This window comes from Branchiostoma belcheri, unplaced genomic scaffold (genome assembly GCF_001625305.1).
Source record: "Branchiostoma belcheri isolate BF01 breed outbred unplaced genomic scaffold, Haploidv18h27 scaffold86, whole genome shotgun sequence".
Lineage (NCBI taxonomy): Eukaryota > Metazoa > Chordata > Leptocardii > Amphioxiformes > Branchiostomatidae > Branchiostoma > Branchiostoma belcheri.
The window spans coordinates 1,324,193-1,338,839 of record NW_017804531.1 but is presented as its reverse complement, the minus strand read 5'-3'; the positions used below and the strand labels follow the sequence as shown (position 1 = coordinate 1,338,839).

Below are 14,647 nucleotides of genomic sequence, written 5' to 3'. Positions count from 1 at the left end.
CGGGTACTGTTTGGACAATAAAACCATTCAGGCCGATGGGTCTAGACCTTGTAGCCGAATCTTCCACGCTCTAACGATTCGGCTAAAAGGTCTAGACCCGTCGGCCGTGTCAGTTGGTAGCGCCTATACCCCCCCCCACACACACACACACAAACACAGTTACACTGTCACCAGCATTTCTCTCAGGATGTGGGGAGGACCTAATAACCTCCAGACGATCGTTACAAAGATAATACAGACGCAGACGAAGACAGTATATACTGGCTAACGCTGGATACAGTTACCCAGTTACTACTGTAAACGCTATGTGTATCGGGTGTCACCTCTCACTTTAGTGGTCCTTGCGCTATCTAGATAAAAGAGATTACACTTAATATCAGTTTGCCAGTGTATGGCGGTCTAATGAAACCCTTCAAAAGTCGATTTCCCATCCGTTTTTAATTGGGGTACAACTAAATAAAAAAAGAAGGAAACTAGCTTGGAGAAACAAGGGTTTTAACTATTGTCCTTTTCAACTTTTCATCGGTACGGAGACTTAGAGGAAAAAGATGAGTAACCCATCAACCCAATACAGACAGAAACGACACATTCACACAAGTCCTTCACATGCTCGCGTTGGATCTGTATTATTCTCCTGCCTTCCTCCTAAGAGATACAAAAATGTAACGTTTACTTTCTTTTACAGCTCTTGCCGCCAGCTTCACCTCTAAACTCCAGACGATCGTCACAAAGATAATACAGACGAAGACGAAGACAGTCACCAAGCGTAAGTCTGGCTGTAACAAACCGGCTAACTCTGATCCCTAACCAAGATGCGTCATTGATAAATGAGCCCAGGATATCGCTTATATTTGATTCCTAGATCTGCTTAATTCCCCAAGTTATATCATGTATAGATTATAAACGTATGTCAAAATGCCTCTTCTAGTTCCGAAAATGGAGCAAAATGTTCCACCTTAATTCCCTGTACACATATACAGAGAGAATATGTCTTACCACCAGTTCCCGAATCATTGACGATTTCGCGGCATTTGTAGACGTATGTACATGATAAGAACGATCTTTAACACCTATAAAAATCTATCAAGGTGGCCCACTGTTAGCCCGGTTACCAGACCTATTTTAGCTCCCGAGTCTTTATCCTCTCCACAAGTAGAGGGAGCTAAAATACGTCTGGTAACCAGGCTAGTCCATTGCAACTATAGAGAGATTTTGATTGTCTTACAAAATGCTGCATTTTTCTTTTCCCTTTCAGAATTCGCGGCCATCCTGGCGGCCATCCCGCCCCAGGCCCTGACCATCGTCCTGAAGGCCTCCTCCGAGCTGGACGCGGAGCACGCTGCCACCACGGCCCGTCTGGGCTCCGAGTCCTTCTGGCAACCAAAGACTGACGATGCAAACCAGTACCTACAGGTATGATCTGTAATTTTGAATGCGAATGGCCATATGCCTTTCATCAAAAACATCTTTGGAAACGGAAACCACGATCAATCTCTGCAAGAGGATACTACATTTGTCTATTGTGGTTTAAACTCTCCTCTAGCTGCCTGCGCATACGTGACAACTATTCTTCCAGGGGAGGACAGAGGAATAGATCAACGTACAGATTCATAAGATTACATTACATACATACAGTGCTTGTCTACGTGTTAAGCAGTAACGTATGTGTAAATATGATAACTGTTAAGCCTTTGACTCAACAACACAACTTTTTTTTTTTAAATTTCAGATCAACCTTGGCCAGTCCACCACTATTGCTGCTCTAGGCCTGCAGGGGTCCGGGGAGCGTTACGTCGCCACCTTCAAGCTGCAGTACAGTGTGGACGGGGAGAAGTGGACGGACTACGCCGGGGAAGATGGCACCGCTCTGGTGAGTGACTTCAGTTACATTTAATTTTTGGACCTCACATACAAAGATATTCTGATGTGCATGCATCCCTTGCATATCTCTTCAGCCATAGTTGTCTGTCTGTCTGTCCGAAAGTGTCTTTGTCTGTCTGCCTCTGTCTCTGTCGCTCTCTGTGTGTGTCTCTCTCTCTCTCTGTCTCTGTCTGTCTCTCTGTCTCTCTCTGTCTCTCTCTCTCTCCCTCCTGTCTCAGTTTGTGCCACGAAATTATGATATCAAAGACAACAAACACAGCGGCACAAAAGTTGAAAAAGCACGATTTGTGTATTTGATATTTTTCGCACAAAAAGCCCATCCGGGCCCCGCAAATGTGCCCTTAGCATTTTGGTGCGTCTTGGAGCGTGTGTCTAGAGAAGATCAAACCTTGTTATCTAATGACTCTCGCTAACCCGTACGTTACACGTTACAGGTGTTACAGGGCAGTAAGGACGGCACGGCAGTCACAACTCTCCAGCTGCCTAAAGCCATCACCGGGCAGTACATCCGCATCATCCCCGTCAGCTGGGGCACCGGCGGCATCGGGCTCAGGACCGAGGTCTACATCACTGCCGGTAAGTACAATACATTTTTGCACTCTCGTCATTGTCGACACACTTCGTGGTCAGTAGTTGTTGTTGCATATGTCTACAACTTAGAAGGAGACGATTCATAAAAAGCCACAGCTCATCAGGATATCGAGTTGGCCATTGTCAGCATACCGTTCACTGTATTACCACTTACAAGACCTACTTTAATATCATAGAATAAAACACCTAGTCTCCGGGTCACAGATCGCAGCACACTAATCCCTCTGTACTTTTAGTTTGCACAGTACAAACAGAAGACATCTTGTGTGAGACTTGTTTATATTTAATGACCAGAAAATAATATGAAATGCCACTAATAAGAAGGCAGGCTTGAGTAAGATACGTAAGATGGCATCTTATCTTTTTTTTATATTTCCAGCTGCTGCTGCAAGCTACAGGCCGACATTTAAAATCGTCCAGAAGTCGAGTGAGTAGCTTATTTGACACTGGAATCACCATAAAGAGATAATAGAGATTTAAACGTGTCTTGTTGTATTCCTCCCCATTTCTTAACAATGGCTTAACGCTTAAAGATGTTATAGCAAACCTTAGACAAATCTCTTGAATGCACCTCACTCTTACTTGAAGCTTATCTGCACTACCAGGATAGCTAGATTAATTGAGGCACTGCCTTAGCATGCAATTTCTAAAGAATGTCCTTTCCTGGGATGCTTGAGACGAACCCTTAACTACATGTCACGTTGATACGATATTAATAATAGTATCTTCATACTTTTTACACAATTATTTTCTCCCCTTATACAGCACAAACCCAAACCAAAACCACACGTAAGTTGCATTATTATATTTGTTGTTTTAAGCCTGAATTTGATTAGATTGCCTCAAAACTATTTTTCCTCCAAGTTTAATTTGCTTGTTACCTATACTGAGGTAATGTCTGTGGCTTGTTTGTTTCTTTGTTTGTTTGTTTGTTTGTTTGAAGTGTGAGGTCAACACTGGCTATTTACATCAGGGCCCATCCCCTGTCGTCACTCCACCGCGACGGGGGTCGACATTGTCTACCAGATACCTTTGACCTAGTGTTGACGATGAAATCTCTAACTGCTTGTCTGCGTTTCCTTTTTCAAGATTCAAGATTCAAGATAATTGAGCTATCGCAGTGAAAATATCACTGAATTGCAGTCAATTTACAGACAATTTGTTTTTAAAACGCTCACAAAGACATATAATATTGCACATAATTCTGAATCCTTAGGTTACGAATACTTGTTTGCAGGGAAGTATATTACTGCTCGTAAGACTAAGACCTTTTAGTTACAGCATAAAAACGTTTAAAAAATGTTTAATTTTGCCAGAACTGGCAGCGATCCTTGCGGCCATCCCGCCCCAGGCCCTGCCGATCGTGCTGAAGGCCTCCTCAGAGCTGGACGCCGAACACGCCGCCATCAAGGCCCGGCTCAGCAGCGGGTCTTTCTGGGCCTCGGCTACTAATGACCAAGAACAGTACCTGCAGGTAAGACCGAAACTCATGATTAGCCCCAACCGATTGTAACTTACACTTTCAAATAGCTCTGTTAGCATTTCATTTAACATTTTAATGTCTTGGGGTGGTGGGACTACGGCGCACAGATATGTCAACTTTGTATATTTAAATGTTAATTGTACCTTTTTTTGTTGTGTGGCGCTGTTAATATAAGTTGTTAACTTGAGTGCAGCGTCACACTGTCCTTATTATGTCTTTATGTTTTGATGAATAAAAAAAACACTATATCATTAAAGACCTATGCTAGCCTTTCTTGTCTTATTATATTCATTAAATATGATTTGGATATCAAGTTTGATTCTATACGTCGTTTTTTCTATGTTCAATAGTTGTTGTCACACATTGTGTACAATTACCTTGCCATAAACTTATTCTTTACTTGTTTTGTTTTTTTCCTTATTTCAAATCGATAACGTAAAATGTAACATACTATATTTAACACACAGAATGTAATTAGACATAGAAATGGTTGTACCCAGTTCAAGACAATCTTAGTATCAACCAAATAAAAACCTTTTTCTGATTTACTATTAAGAAAGGATCTTTGTTTAAGTACTAAGAAATGATTATGTTCATTTTGTTTTTAGATCAACCTCGGCCAGAGCACACAGATCGCTGCCCTGGGCCTGCAGGGCGGAGAAGGCCGCTGGGTGGCGACTTTCAAGATCCAGTTTAGCGCTGACGGAGAGACCTGGACCGACTACAAGGCCGGCAAAGAGGCGGCCGTGGTGAGTTACATGCACTATTCTGTAACGGTTTGGTGGTTCTAGCACTAGCCGTTCAGACGCTATCTGACATCAAAGTTGGTTTATTTTATACTTATGCATAATAAATAAAACTGTGACCACACAGGTTATTGAAGGAAACAAGGACGCCTCTGCGGTGGTGACCATGCAGCTTCCCCAGCCCATCACTGCTCAGTACCTCCGCATCATCCCTGTCACCTGGGGGGAGGGCGGCATCGGGCTCAGGCTGGAGGTCTACATCACTGCAGGTATGCATCTATAGTTCTTATAGGTGAATAATAAAAAAGGTGGTCGGTTATTAGAATAACCGACCACTTTTGCGACCACATCATCCCTGTCACCTGGAGGGAGGGAGGCATCGGCCTCAGGCCGGAGGTCTACGTATGCAGGTAAGGATACCAATCTACTACACTTATACTGAGTTCTTTATGGCAAGTTCATGCCCGAGGGCTAATTGCAAACAGACATTGACAATGGGTACAGAATGTAGTGATATACAACTATATGCTAATAACATGAAGTTATACGTATACGATCTACTTAGTTAACTTACTATCTCTACTTAAAATTAATAACTTTGGTATACAGGATAAAGAGTGGATATGCAATACATAAACAGGCAAGAGAAACATGGTAACTGCTGTTCTATTCTATCATACTATTCCAGCCAAGCTATATACTTACCACTGTGACACACACACAGTTGGGGCATCATCACTAGAAAGAACCCCTTGCAGTTAGATGTGCAGATATTAAGTGTAACAGGTCGTTCGGTGTAATATAGCTAGCTGCCACCAAGCCGCGTGCCTGCAAAGCTTGTGTGTTACACCGAATGGCGGTTATACTGGCTATGCAGTTAGAGCAGACTTGATACAGGTACAGATTGATGGTTAACCTGCAAATTCATATCTGTCTCTCCAGCTGCAGCCGCAAGCTACAGACCAACCTTCCAAATCAGCAAGACACAGACCCAGACCCAGACCAAAACCACACGTAAGTTGCATTATTATATTTATTGTTTTAAGCCTGAATATGATTAGATTACCTCAAAACTATTTTCCTCGCATGAATAGTATCATAAACTGCTGTCACCTTAAGTGTTACCACGGTCTAGCTGGTGGTGTTTGTCCCTTCCCCAAGTTTAATTTGCTTGTTACATGTACTGAGGTAATGTTTGTGGCTTGTTTGTTTGTTTCTTTGTTTGCTGTTTCTCCAATGAGACTTGTCACGTGGCTTCTTTGAAGTGTGAGGTCAACACTGGCTATTTACATCAGGTCCCATCACGTGTCGTCACTCAACCGCGACGGGGGCCGACATTGTCTACAAGATACCTTTGGATTTGACCCAGTGTTGATGTAGAAATTTCTAATTCCTTGTGCATTTCTTTTTTAACAGAACTGGCAGCGATCCTTGCGGCCATCCCGCCCCAGGCCCTGCCGATCGTGCTGAAGGCCTCCTCAGAGCTGGACGCCGAACACGCCGCCATCAAGGCCCGGCTCAGCAGCGGGTCTTTCTGGGCCTCGGCTACTAATGACCAAGAGCAGTACTTGCAGGTACGATTCATTTGTTGTTTTTCGTCATTTCAGTTTGATGGCATTAAAGCTAACTATACTGTATTAACATACAGAATCTAAGTACGATATGTTGTAGCCAGGTCTAAGACATTATTGGGATCAACAAAATAGAAACTTTTTACTGATTTACTAAGACAAAGACCAATATTTGAAGGTACGATGTATTTATATTTCAGTTTTGCACCATAAAAATTTGGACTAATTACTAAAGCAAGGATGGCTGAGTTTTCAGTAATCTCCACCAGCTAGACTAATACCACGATTTCAAAAGCAGTATTGGTTAATATTTTGGCCTAAGTCTCCTATCCAAACCCCATTAGGACGCCTGATGGAGGCTAGTTTGTTTAGGACCGCATCAATCTTATAAATTATTTTTATTCTTTTATTAGGTCAACCTCGGCCAGAGCACACAGATCGCTGCTCTGGGCCTGCAGGGCGGAGAAGGCCGCTGGGTGGCGACTTTCAAGATCCAGTTCAGCGCGGACGGAGAGACGTGGACCGACTACAAGGCCGGCAAAGAGGCGGCCGTGGTGAGTCGCTCTTCTGTTTCAGTTAAACAATAAAATATTTTCTTCAGTCGTAAGTGTTCGCATCATTTGTTGAAGGTTTGAGATCATGGAACTCTAGTTATAGATTGTATTTACATAACATCTGGTAACACCGATGTCCTGTAAGTTTTAAATTTAATAGTAGTGACTGAAAGACACATGAAGGGACACTTGACTCAGTGAAATTTAGGTTAGGACAACGAGCATGCTGATGCATTTACTACTTTCTGTCAATGTTTCTTTTACCGATGCAGTCGGATTCCATTTTTGGCATAAGCCTCGAAACTGCAGCTTTCTGAACTTTAAGTACTCTATACTTGTCAACAATTCTTGGTGCTAGCTTACTTATAATCTCCAAGTAGAGCTTTCGGCGGCCGCAAAAGACATTTTCAAATTGGCCAGGCAGAATCCAAGACAGGCTGTATCCATTGGCTAATAATGGACAGTCCTCTGGCCAGATTGGATACTAGGTCTTGCCATCGTATGATCTGCTTGGAAATTAACTTACTTATTATACGGCCTGAACATTGTGACCACACAGGTTATTGAAGGGAACACAGACGCCTCTGCGGTGGTTACCCAGCCGGCCCATCACGGCTATGATACGAAATTGTCCCCAACTTTACGCCAAGTCACCAAGTTTGGTGGTTCTAGCGCACGCCGTTCCGACGCTATCTGACATCAAAGTTGGCGCGGGCACTTTTAGCATGTCTTGATAGGATTTATCTTATACTTATGCCCTTAAAATTGTGACCACGCAGGTTATTGAAGGAAACAAGGACGCCTCTGCGGTGGTGACCATGCAGCTTCCCCAGCCCATCACTGCTCAGTACCTCCGCATCATCCCTGTCACCTGGGGGGAGGGCGGCATCGGGCTCAGGCTGGAGGTCTACATCACTGCAGGTAAGGGCTTATAGTAATCTCCAAGCAGATCCTAGAGTGGCAAAAAGACAATATCAAACTGGCCAGGCAGAATCCATTGGCCAGAGTGGGTTCAATTGGCCACCCAAGGTGGGAGTAGCGACAAAAAAGGGCCATATATAAAAGGTAACAATCTTCCCCCATCAACCTCTGTTTGGAGTTATAGTTCTTATAGGTGAATAATGAAAAACGTGGTCAGTTATTAGAATAACCGACCACTGTTTCGACCTTACCATTAACGACCTTACCAATAACGGGATTATTTCACCATGGACACCTCGGGGTGGGGCATTAAACCTTTCCTTTATCATTGCCAGTGTATATGACTGCATTGTTACTAGGTTGATGGTTAACCTGTGGGTTCATATCTGTCTCTCCAGCTGCAGCCGCAAGCTACAGACCAACCTTCCAAGTCAGCCAGACACAGACCAAGACTAAGTCCTCATCCAAACGTAAGTCACTATTGGCATTTTTATAGGTCTTCGCGAAAAGGTATGTTTTAACCATGTATGTGCGTTCGCATATAATTCACGTTTGGCAAATTTGTTTGGTTCTCGGTATATGGTTACATGTGGTTATTTATTAGGGCACAGGTGGAGTTTTTTTCCGAAGTTGTATATGTATTTGAAGGTATTGAATTAAAACCATTTGGCACCCCCGCCTGTGTGTGATGTGGTATCGTCTACTATTAACAGCTTTTGTCCACTGTATAGTGGAACTAATGGGCTATACCATACTACTTTCCCGGGGGGGTTATGAGCCTGTATTTTGTATTATAATTGCGATACCATCCATCTTTTTAAGTAACGTAACGTAAGTTGCAACATTGCTGTTACTGTGATTTCTGAAAACATGTCTACAGACATTGTGAATATTATGTATTGTAAACTAGACGAAAGTTTGAAATCCCAGTTTTACACAATTTAAATATGCATATGTGCAGTGTGCTTCCTGTTTTCTGACTGAGTATTTCACTTCTTGTGCCACAGAGCTTGATTGTGCACAATGGTCCACCTGGCTGGAGGCCATGAAGGCCCACCCTCAGTTTGCAGTGATCATGAAAACGTGTGCACGTAAGAACATCATCTTTACTATATCATATTCACAAAGGTATTTTATATGATAGAGAAAAATACACCATTTCACTATGTGTAACGTTACATATATATACAGAGGAATCCAGTGTATACATAGACATTCGCAAATGCGGCTTCCTTAGTCGCCACGGCTATCTTCGTGCACTACATGTTTTTGTGCAAACATGCCTGTCCTTGGTGCTGAACGCCATCCACACAATAACATTATAAGTTTCTGTTTCAGTTCGTTCCCGTTAAACTTTGTTTTGTTTTCGTTCTCAGCGCTGACCTGCAAGGACGCTGCCTTCCTGAAAACTGAGCTGGCCGCAACATACTGCAAGAGTAAGTCAAACAAAATATATCCCCACAACAATTAATTAATTAGGTTAAGCATTATGAAAATGTAGATATTATGTACTTAGTAGATGCCATACTTTGTACCCTGTACAACTGTTATGCAATCTGTCACATTAATCGGAGCATATCAAGGGACTCGAACCCAGTATTCGAACTGAGTATTCGAACTGGGTATTCGAACCCGGTATTCTAACCCAGCATTCGAACTCGGCATTCGAAGACAGTATTCGAACTGGGTATTCGAACCCAGTATTCGAACTGGGTATTAATTCGAACCCAGTATTGAACCTAGTATTCGAAGTTCGAACCTAGTATAGAACCCAGTATTCGAACCCAGTATTCCAACCCACTATCAATGGGTTCTGCACCAAATGCCGCACAGGTTCAACCGCCACCTCCGCTGCATCGTAAGAGGTTAGTAGTTGGGCAAGTAATTATGCAATCACCGGCTTGAACAATTCTTTTTCTTGAAGACTGATTCCTCCTTGCATGTCTTCTCCCAGGTAAGCGTGTTCAGGAAGAGGTGGAGCTAGAAGCCGACAGCGAGGGCCTGACGGCTACTGTGGACGACGTGGATGAAGAACTGGAGGAGAAACTGGGGCTTCTGAACAAGATCAGCAGCATGAGGAGCACCCTGCAGCAGCTCCTCCAGCGAGCTCGCGGAGTGGTCGGCATGTAGCGCCACCTGGCGACTTGATATTGCACCGCACCATTACCTATCTAATAGTGCAATGCTGTCACTCAAGTTGAAAAAGCAACTTTAATACGATTTGTTTAAGTATTCGGTGAATATGTATTTTTTTCTAGTTTAAGTAATAAAGATTTAAGAACAATATTGACAATGCGAGAAACAGTGTATCTTTAAGATCCTTTCATCTTTAAGATTCTTTTATCTTTAAGATGATATGCAGCGTCTTGTCATTCGTCATAAATAATTCTAACTTATTAAATATGCTGTTCTGTACTTGTGGCTTCTTGACTTAAGCTTCGATTCGGAATATAAGTGTCTTCTGATTTTCGCTGCATATAGGGATAGGTTTCAGAGTAGTACAGAACTGATCTTACATATATTTAAAATGATAGCCGGACGAAAGGTGCTTTATGAACATTAGCATTAAACTATAGCATGCCATTAGGACGGTAGTACTTTGTCACTATAGCTTAACTTCTCTAGTTAGAAATAAGTTTTACATAGTTTGGTGAAAATAAGGTGTCACAGAAGGAAATGTAGGTTTGCACAAATAGACTGTGTGTATGCCCATAGGACGTGTGTAACAAGGACTGATATACCACAACGTTGTTATGTTCAGTTTCTTTTTATTATTTGGCAAGGCATGGAATGAGAAAAGTAGGCAGTACTAACAAAAGAACTGAGGATGAGTTGCAAACATAATGAGTTGATAAAATCTTGACTGTAAGACTGTGGTACCAAATAAAATGTGGGGATGGAAAAAACTGTGTTTCTGTCTTCCTTGTTTGATGATGATGATGGCTGGTTTATTCATAAACAAAATATTTTATACAGGTTAAAAGTCTTGGCAGCCTTACGGCTGAATTGTATACGTAGACTTCTTACAACTTAGAAGCTTTAAGAATATTTTGAATTCAGACTATCGATTTACAATACAATATACATATTAAAAAATCAACGGTACAGTAAAACTGATCGTCCAGTATAACATCTGGTATGTTACATGTATACAACTCAAGGTCTGAAAACGTACAGGCTTTCATCAGTAAACAACTTAGTCGTATAATACTAGCAGATGGAGCTCTGTAAATCTTACAGTTCTAGGTCTGTACGTCTGTAGCTGGTTACTGGACCTAGTCTTATCTTCGGGTCCGCCGGTAATACGACGCGAGGCCCAGAACTGCCGGACTTGCTTATCTGTAGTGGGAACGGGCCAATCGCGAAGGTTCAGCTGTCTTGGTAATCTCCAAGCAGGTCCTAGGGTGGCAAAAGACAGTATCAAATTTGCCAGGCAGTATCCATTGGCCAGAAAGGGTCCAATGCGCCACCCTTGGACACTGCACATGCCTGGCCAATTTGATACTGTCTTTTGCCACTCTAGGATCTGCTTGGAGATTAGGGCTTATCACTATGTGGTGACCACTAGCCTTGGGCGCTCACCACGTGTCCCAGATACTTGACTGACCTGACGCCCGAAACAGGTGGCACTTGTCTGGCCTCAATATTTCAACCCACAGTCCTGCTTCAAGTACGTGAACACAAGGTCGAGTCGGTCTACGTGTAAGGAGGTCGCCCTATCACTATAACTGTCGTTGCAAGAAGGGGGAGTTGGAGCGGGGTGAGGCCTTCGCCGAGTCGTCGAAATATTGGAGAAGGAGCAGAACGGAGCCCTGGGGACATAAGACCTACACAACTACCTGGGAACGTACAGCACGGGACGCCGAGACAGCCCTGTTCCGAACCCGGACCCCAGGTCCCACCCGATGGAGGCCTTCGTCTCGTCATGTCGGGAGCATTCCTGCTTCGAGCCTTCGCCGCGTCGTCAAAATATTGGAGAAGGAGCAGGAAGGAGCCCTGGAGACAAAAGAGCTACACAACTACCTGTGGACGCACGGCCCGGGACAGCCCTGTTCTGGAGCCGGATCCCAGGTCCCGTCCGATGGAGCCTTCGCCGCGTCGCCGAAATATTGGAGAAGGAGCAGGAAGGAGAACCGGAGACAAAGGACCTACACAACTACCTGTGGGAGTACGGCCCGGGACGCCGAGACCGCCCTGTTCCGAACCCAGTATCGAACCTAGTATTCGAACCCAGTATTCGAACCCAGTATTCGAACCCAGTATTCGAACCTAGTATTCGAACTGGGTATTCGAACCCAGTATCAAAGCTAGTATTCGAGCCGGATCCCAGGTCCCACCCATTATGGAAGCCTTCGTGTCGTCATGTCGCGTGCATCCCCGCTTCGACATTGTGCAGGCGATCATGGGCCTGCGGTGGCGGGTCGGCCATCTACAGACGATCGTGTCTACTCAACTTTTTATATATATATATAATGTGCTATAGTGAGCAATACCCACTGAATGTACATGGTACATCCTTTATGGTAAGAATACAGTTTAGTGGGCAGTCAATGGCTCACAGCTGCCAAGTGTTCTCAATTACAATGAAGGAGATGTCGGTGGACTCCGACTTTGAAGGACTGCAGGCTGTTGTTGATGGTACCCACAACGGTTTCTGGGAGTTGGTTCCAGATCTGAACTCCAGTGTGGATGAAGGTCCGGCCGGTGGAACTGGATCTGGATACCGGTTGTGCAAGTGCGTGGGATGGCATAGCAAGGCTCAGTTCTGGTTGTACGCGACCAGAAGGCTAGTTCTGGTTGTACTAGTCCGGGACAAACTGATCGAACTCAACGGGAACAAACACGACGTCCTACACTGAGGCATGGGCACGTACTTCGTCGGTTGGGACGAGCCTCTGGAACGGCGGCCTGAACTTGTAGCATTCCCCGCTGGGAAGTACCCCTACTGCTGAAAGGTATCCAAGGACTTGAATGAGTGTGTATGTGTGGACATTAACATGTGGATAGAATACAAATAGCCGTTACCGTTCCCAAGATAGGCTGAAGAGGTATGTGCCACAAATCCAATGGAGTAGACCCACCAAGGTATTTTTTTTCGTTATCTAGAATCTCAGTAAGTTTATAAATCCAGCAAAAGGGTAAACAGAATTGGAATTGTATCAATCTAGCCGAATATTGAGTTCCAAATTGTAGCGGGTAGCCGGGGTTTTAAGTGGGTGACCCCCAGGGAGTTGACCCTTAGCGTTGGCCAGCTACTAGTATATCTCTAGAACCCTGAGTGCAGGTGGTGCCGTCACCACTGTTCTACAACTGAGTCGAGGAAGACGAATGATGTTCCCTTTCTTGGGGAGTAAGATGTGTTTTCCTTTTGATGATAACCGTGGTTTGCTATCATTTACATCCTTGATTCCCAGCAAGGGTGGATGTAAGGAGCCCGCCCTGTCACTATAATTGGCACTGACGGCAGGCCACCGAACTGTAGAGTGACGTATCTATAGACTATAATAAGCACAACGCGACTAACAACCTGTGTATCTCGTCCTTGGGCCGGTAGTACATGTTACCAGATATTGAAACAGTCTCTGATAAGGCCTAGATCCAGCAGTGACCTTTATTATGATCTTTCACACCCCGAGAGTGTCAATTAGTTATTAGTTAGTGTAGCGGAAACCACAAAGTGTCACTTTTTGTAAAAAAAATATACTTTTATGCTGAAAATGGGTGGAAAACTGCGACACTTCTTTAACTTTTTACCCAAATAGCCTCTACCAGGCATCAGACACGTTGAAAAAAAGTAGAAATTGGCCAAATAACATGCCAGGGGAGCGGGTCCGCTAAAGGAGCACAGTTGACCGCTTCCCTATAGCATGTTATCTGTTTATTTAGCCAATTCTTTGTCCCTTTTGAAGTGTGGTAGAGGTTCTAGTAGGGACTGTTGTATCACATTGACAGGTGGTTTACTGAACTTCAAGGTCCCGCGCTCTGAATTCGAACACAATCCCATCACCCCCTGCGATCACCCTGGCGACGGACTCATCTTCACCCAATCGTGTGACGTCAGGTCTTAGGAGCCTCGTAAGCAGACCTTTTCTAGCGGCTTCCGTTTCAGTTCAATGAGCGCTATTTTGCTGCGGTTTCTTTTCTGATCTGGGAGAGAGCTGTATTGGAGAATGGCTTTGGCTGTAGCTACTGTCTAAGCAGTGGTTTGGGGCTTTGGGCTTAGGTTTATTTTGTGTGTTTATGGGCTTTTTTAACGGGATTTCTTTTTTGTATTGGTATTATTTTATACGCGTTGGGTTGGCGTAAAGATAGACAAGTTAGAGCCCGATGAAAAAAGTCTAAAAACACACCAAAAACAAGCCAAAGCCCAAACCGGAAAGGAAAAACAAAGAAGAAACAAACGGTAGCCGCAAGAAAATGTCTGCGTACGAGGCTATCATCTTGGCAGGTTTCCCGTGCCGGAGCGATGTAAGGTCACGAGGGGTCAGAGGTTACCTGCCATACCCCCATGATTCCGTGTGACGACAGAAATCAGCACAGCCCCAGGCCAGACGGGCTATGCAAGGTTAATCAGGCTGGCAGACTGTGCCATTGTGCAAGGGAGGGGTGGCGAGCACGGTAGATCGATATGAAAGAACATAATGCCTAAAAGTGAAAGAAAAAGGAAACGCTGGAATGTTTAAACGACGGGAAGAGTTAGACCGTGCTTTCTTGCGTTCTATCGTGTGAAAGCAGTTGACAAGGCAAGGGCCGTACAATGAGACCGCCTTCTTCGTTTAATTGAACGGCATTCGAGTTTTAATCTTAAAATATTACCATTGTGCTAGTAACTTGTCTCTTTCTCCTATTCTCTCCTTCTGTCTTTTGACGGTTTGTTCGATTAAGATGTGAGATTTTCAT

General features: G+C 44.0%; 1 protein-coding gene across 1 annotated transcript in view; it reads left to right on the top strand.

The window, feature by feature from the left end:
- LOC109487128 overlaps positions 1-10,644 on the top strand; it is a 40,397-nt gene extending 29,753 nt beyond the window's left edge. The window contains 17 exon segments of the mRNA XM_019791096.1: positions 686-766; positions 1,256-1,413; positions 1,730-1,870; positions 2,316-2,457; positions 2,852-2,899; positions 3,238-3,261; positions 3,789-3,946; positions 4,564-4,704; positions 4,829-4,970; positions 5,644-5,715; positions 6,118-6,275; positions 6,686-6,826; positions 7,606-7,747; positions 8,146-8,217; positions 8,755-8,838; positions 9,124-9,183; positions 9,702-10,644. Of these exon segments, the coding sequence (XP_019646655.1) occupies positions 686-766; positions 1,256-1,413; positions 1,730-1,870; positions 2,316-2,457; positions 2,852-2,899; positions 3,238-3,261; positions 3,789-3,946; positions 4,564-4,704; positions 4,829-4,970; positions 5,644-5,715; positions 6,118-6,275; positions 6,686-6,826; positions 7,606-7,747; positions 8,146-8,217; positions 8,755-8,838; positions 9,124-9,183; positions 9,702-9,877 (1,940 nt within the window). The 3' untranslated portion in view covers positions 9,878-10,644.
- The last annotated feature ends 4,003 nt before the right edge of the window (positions 10,645-14,647 follow it).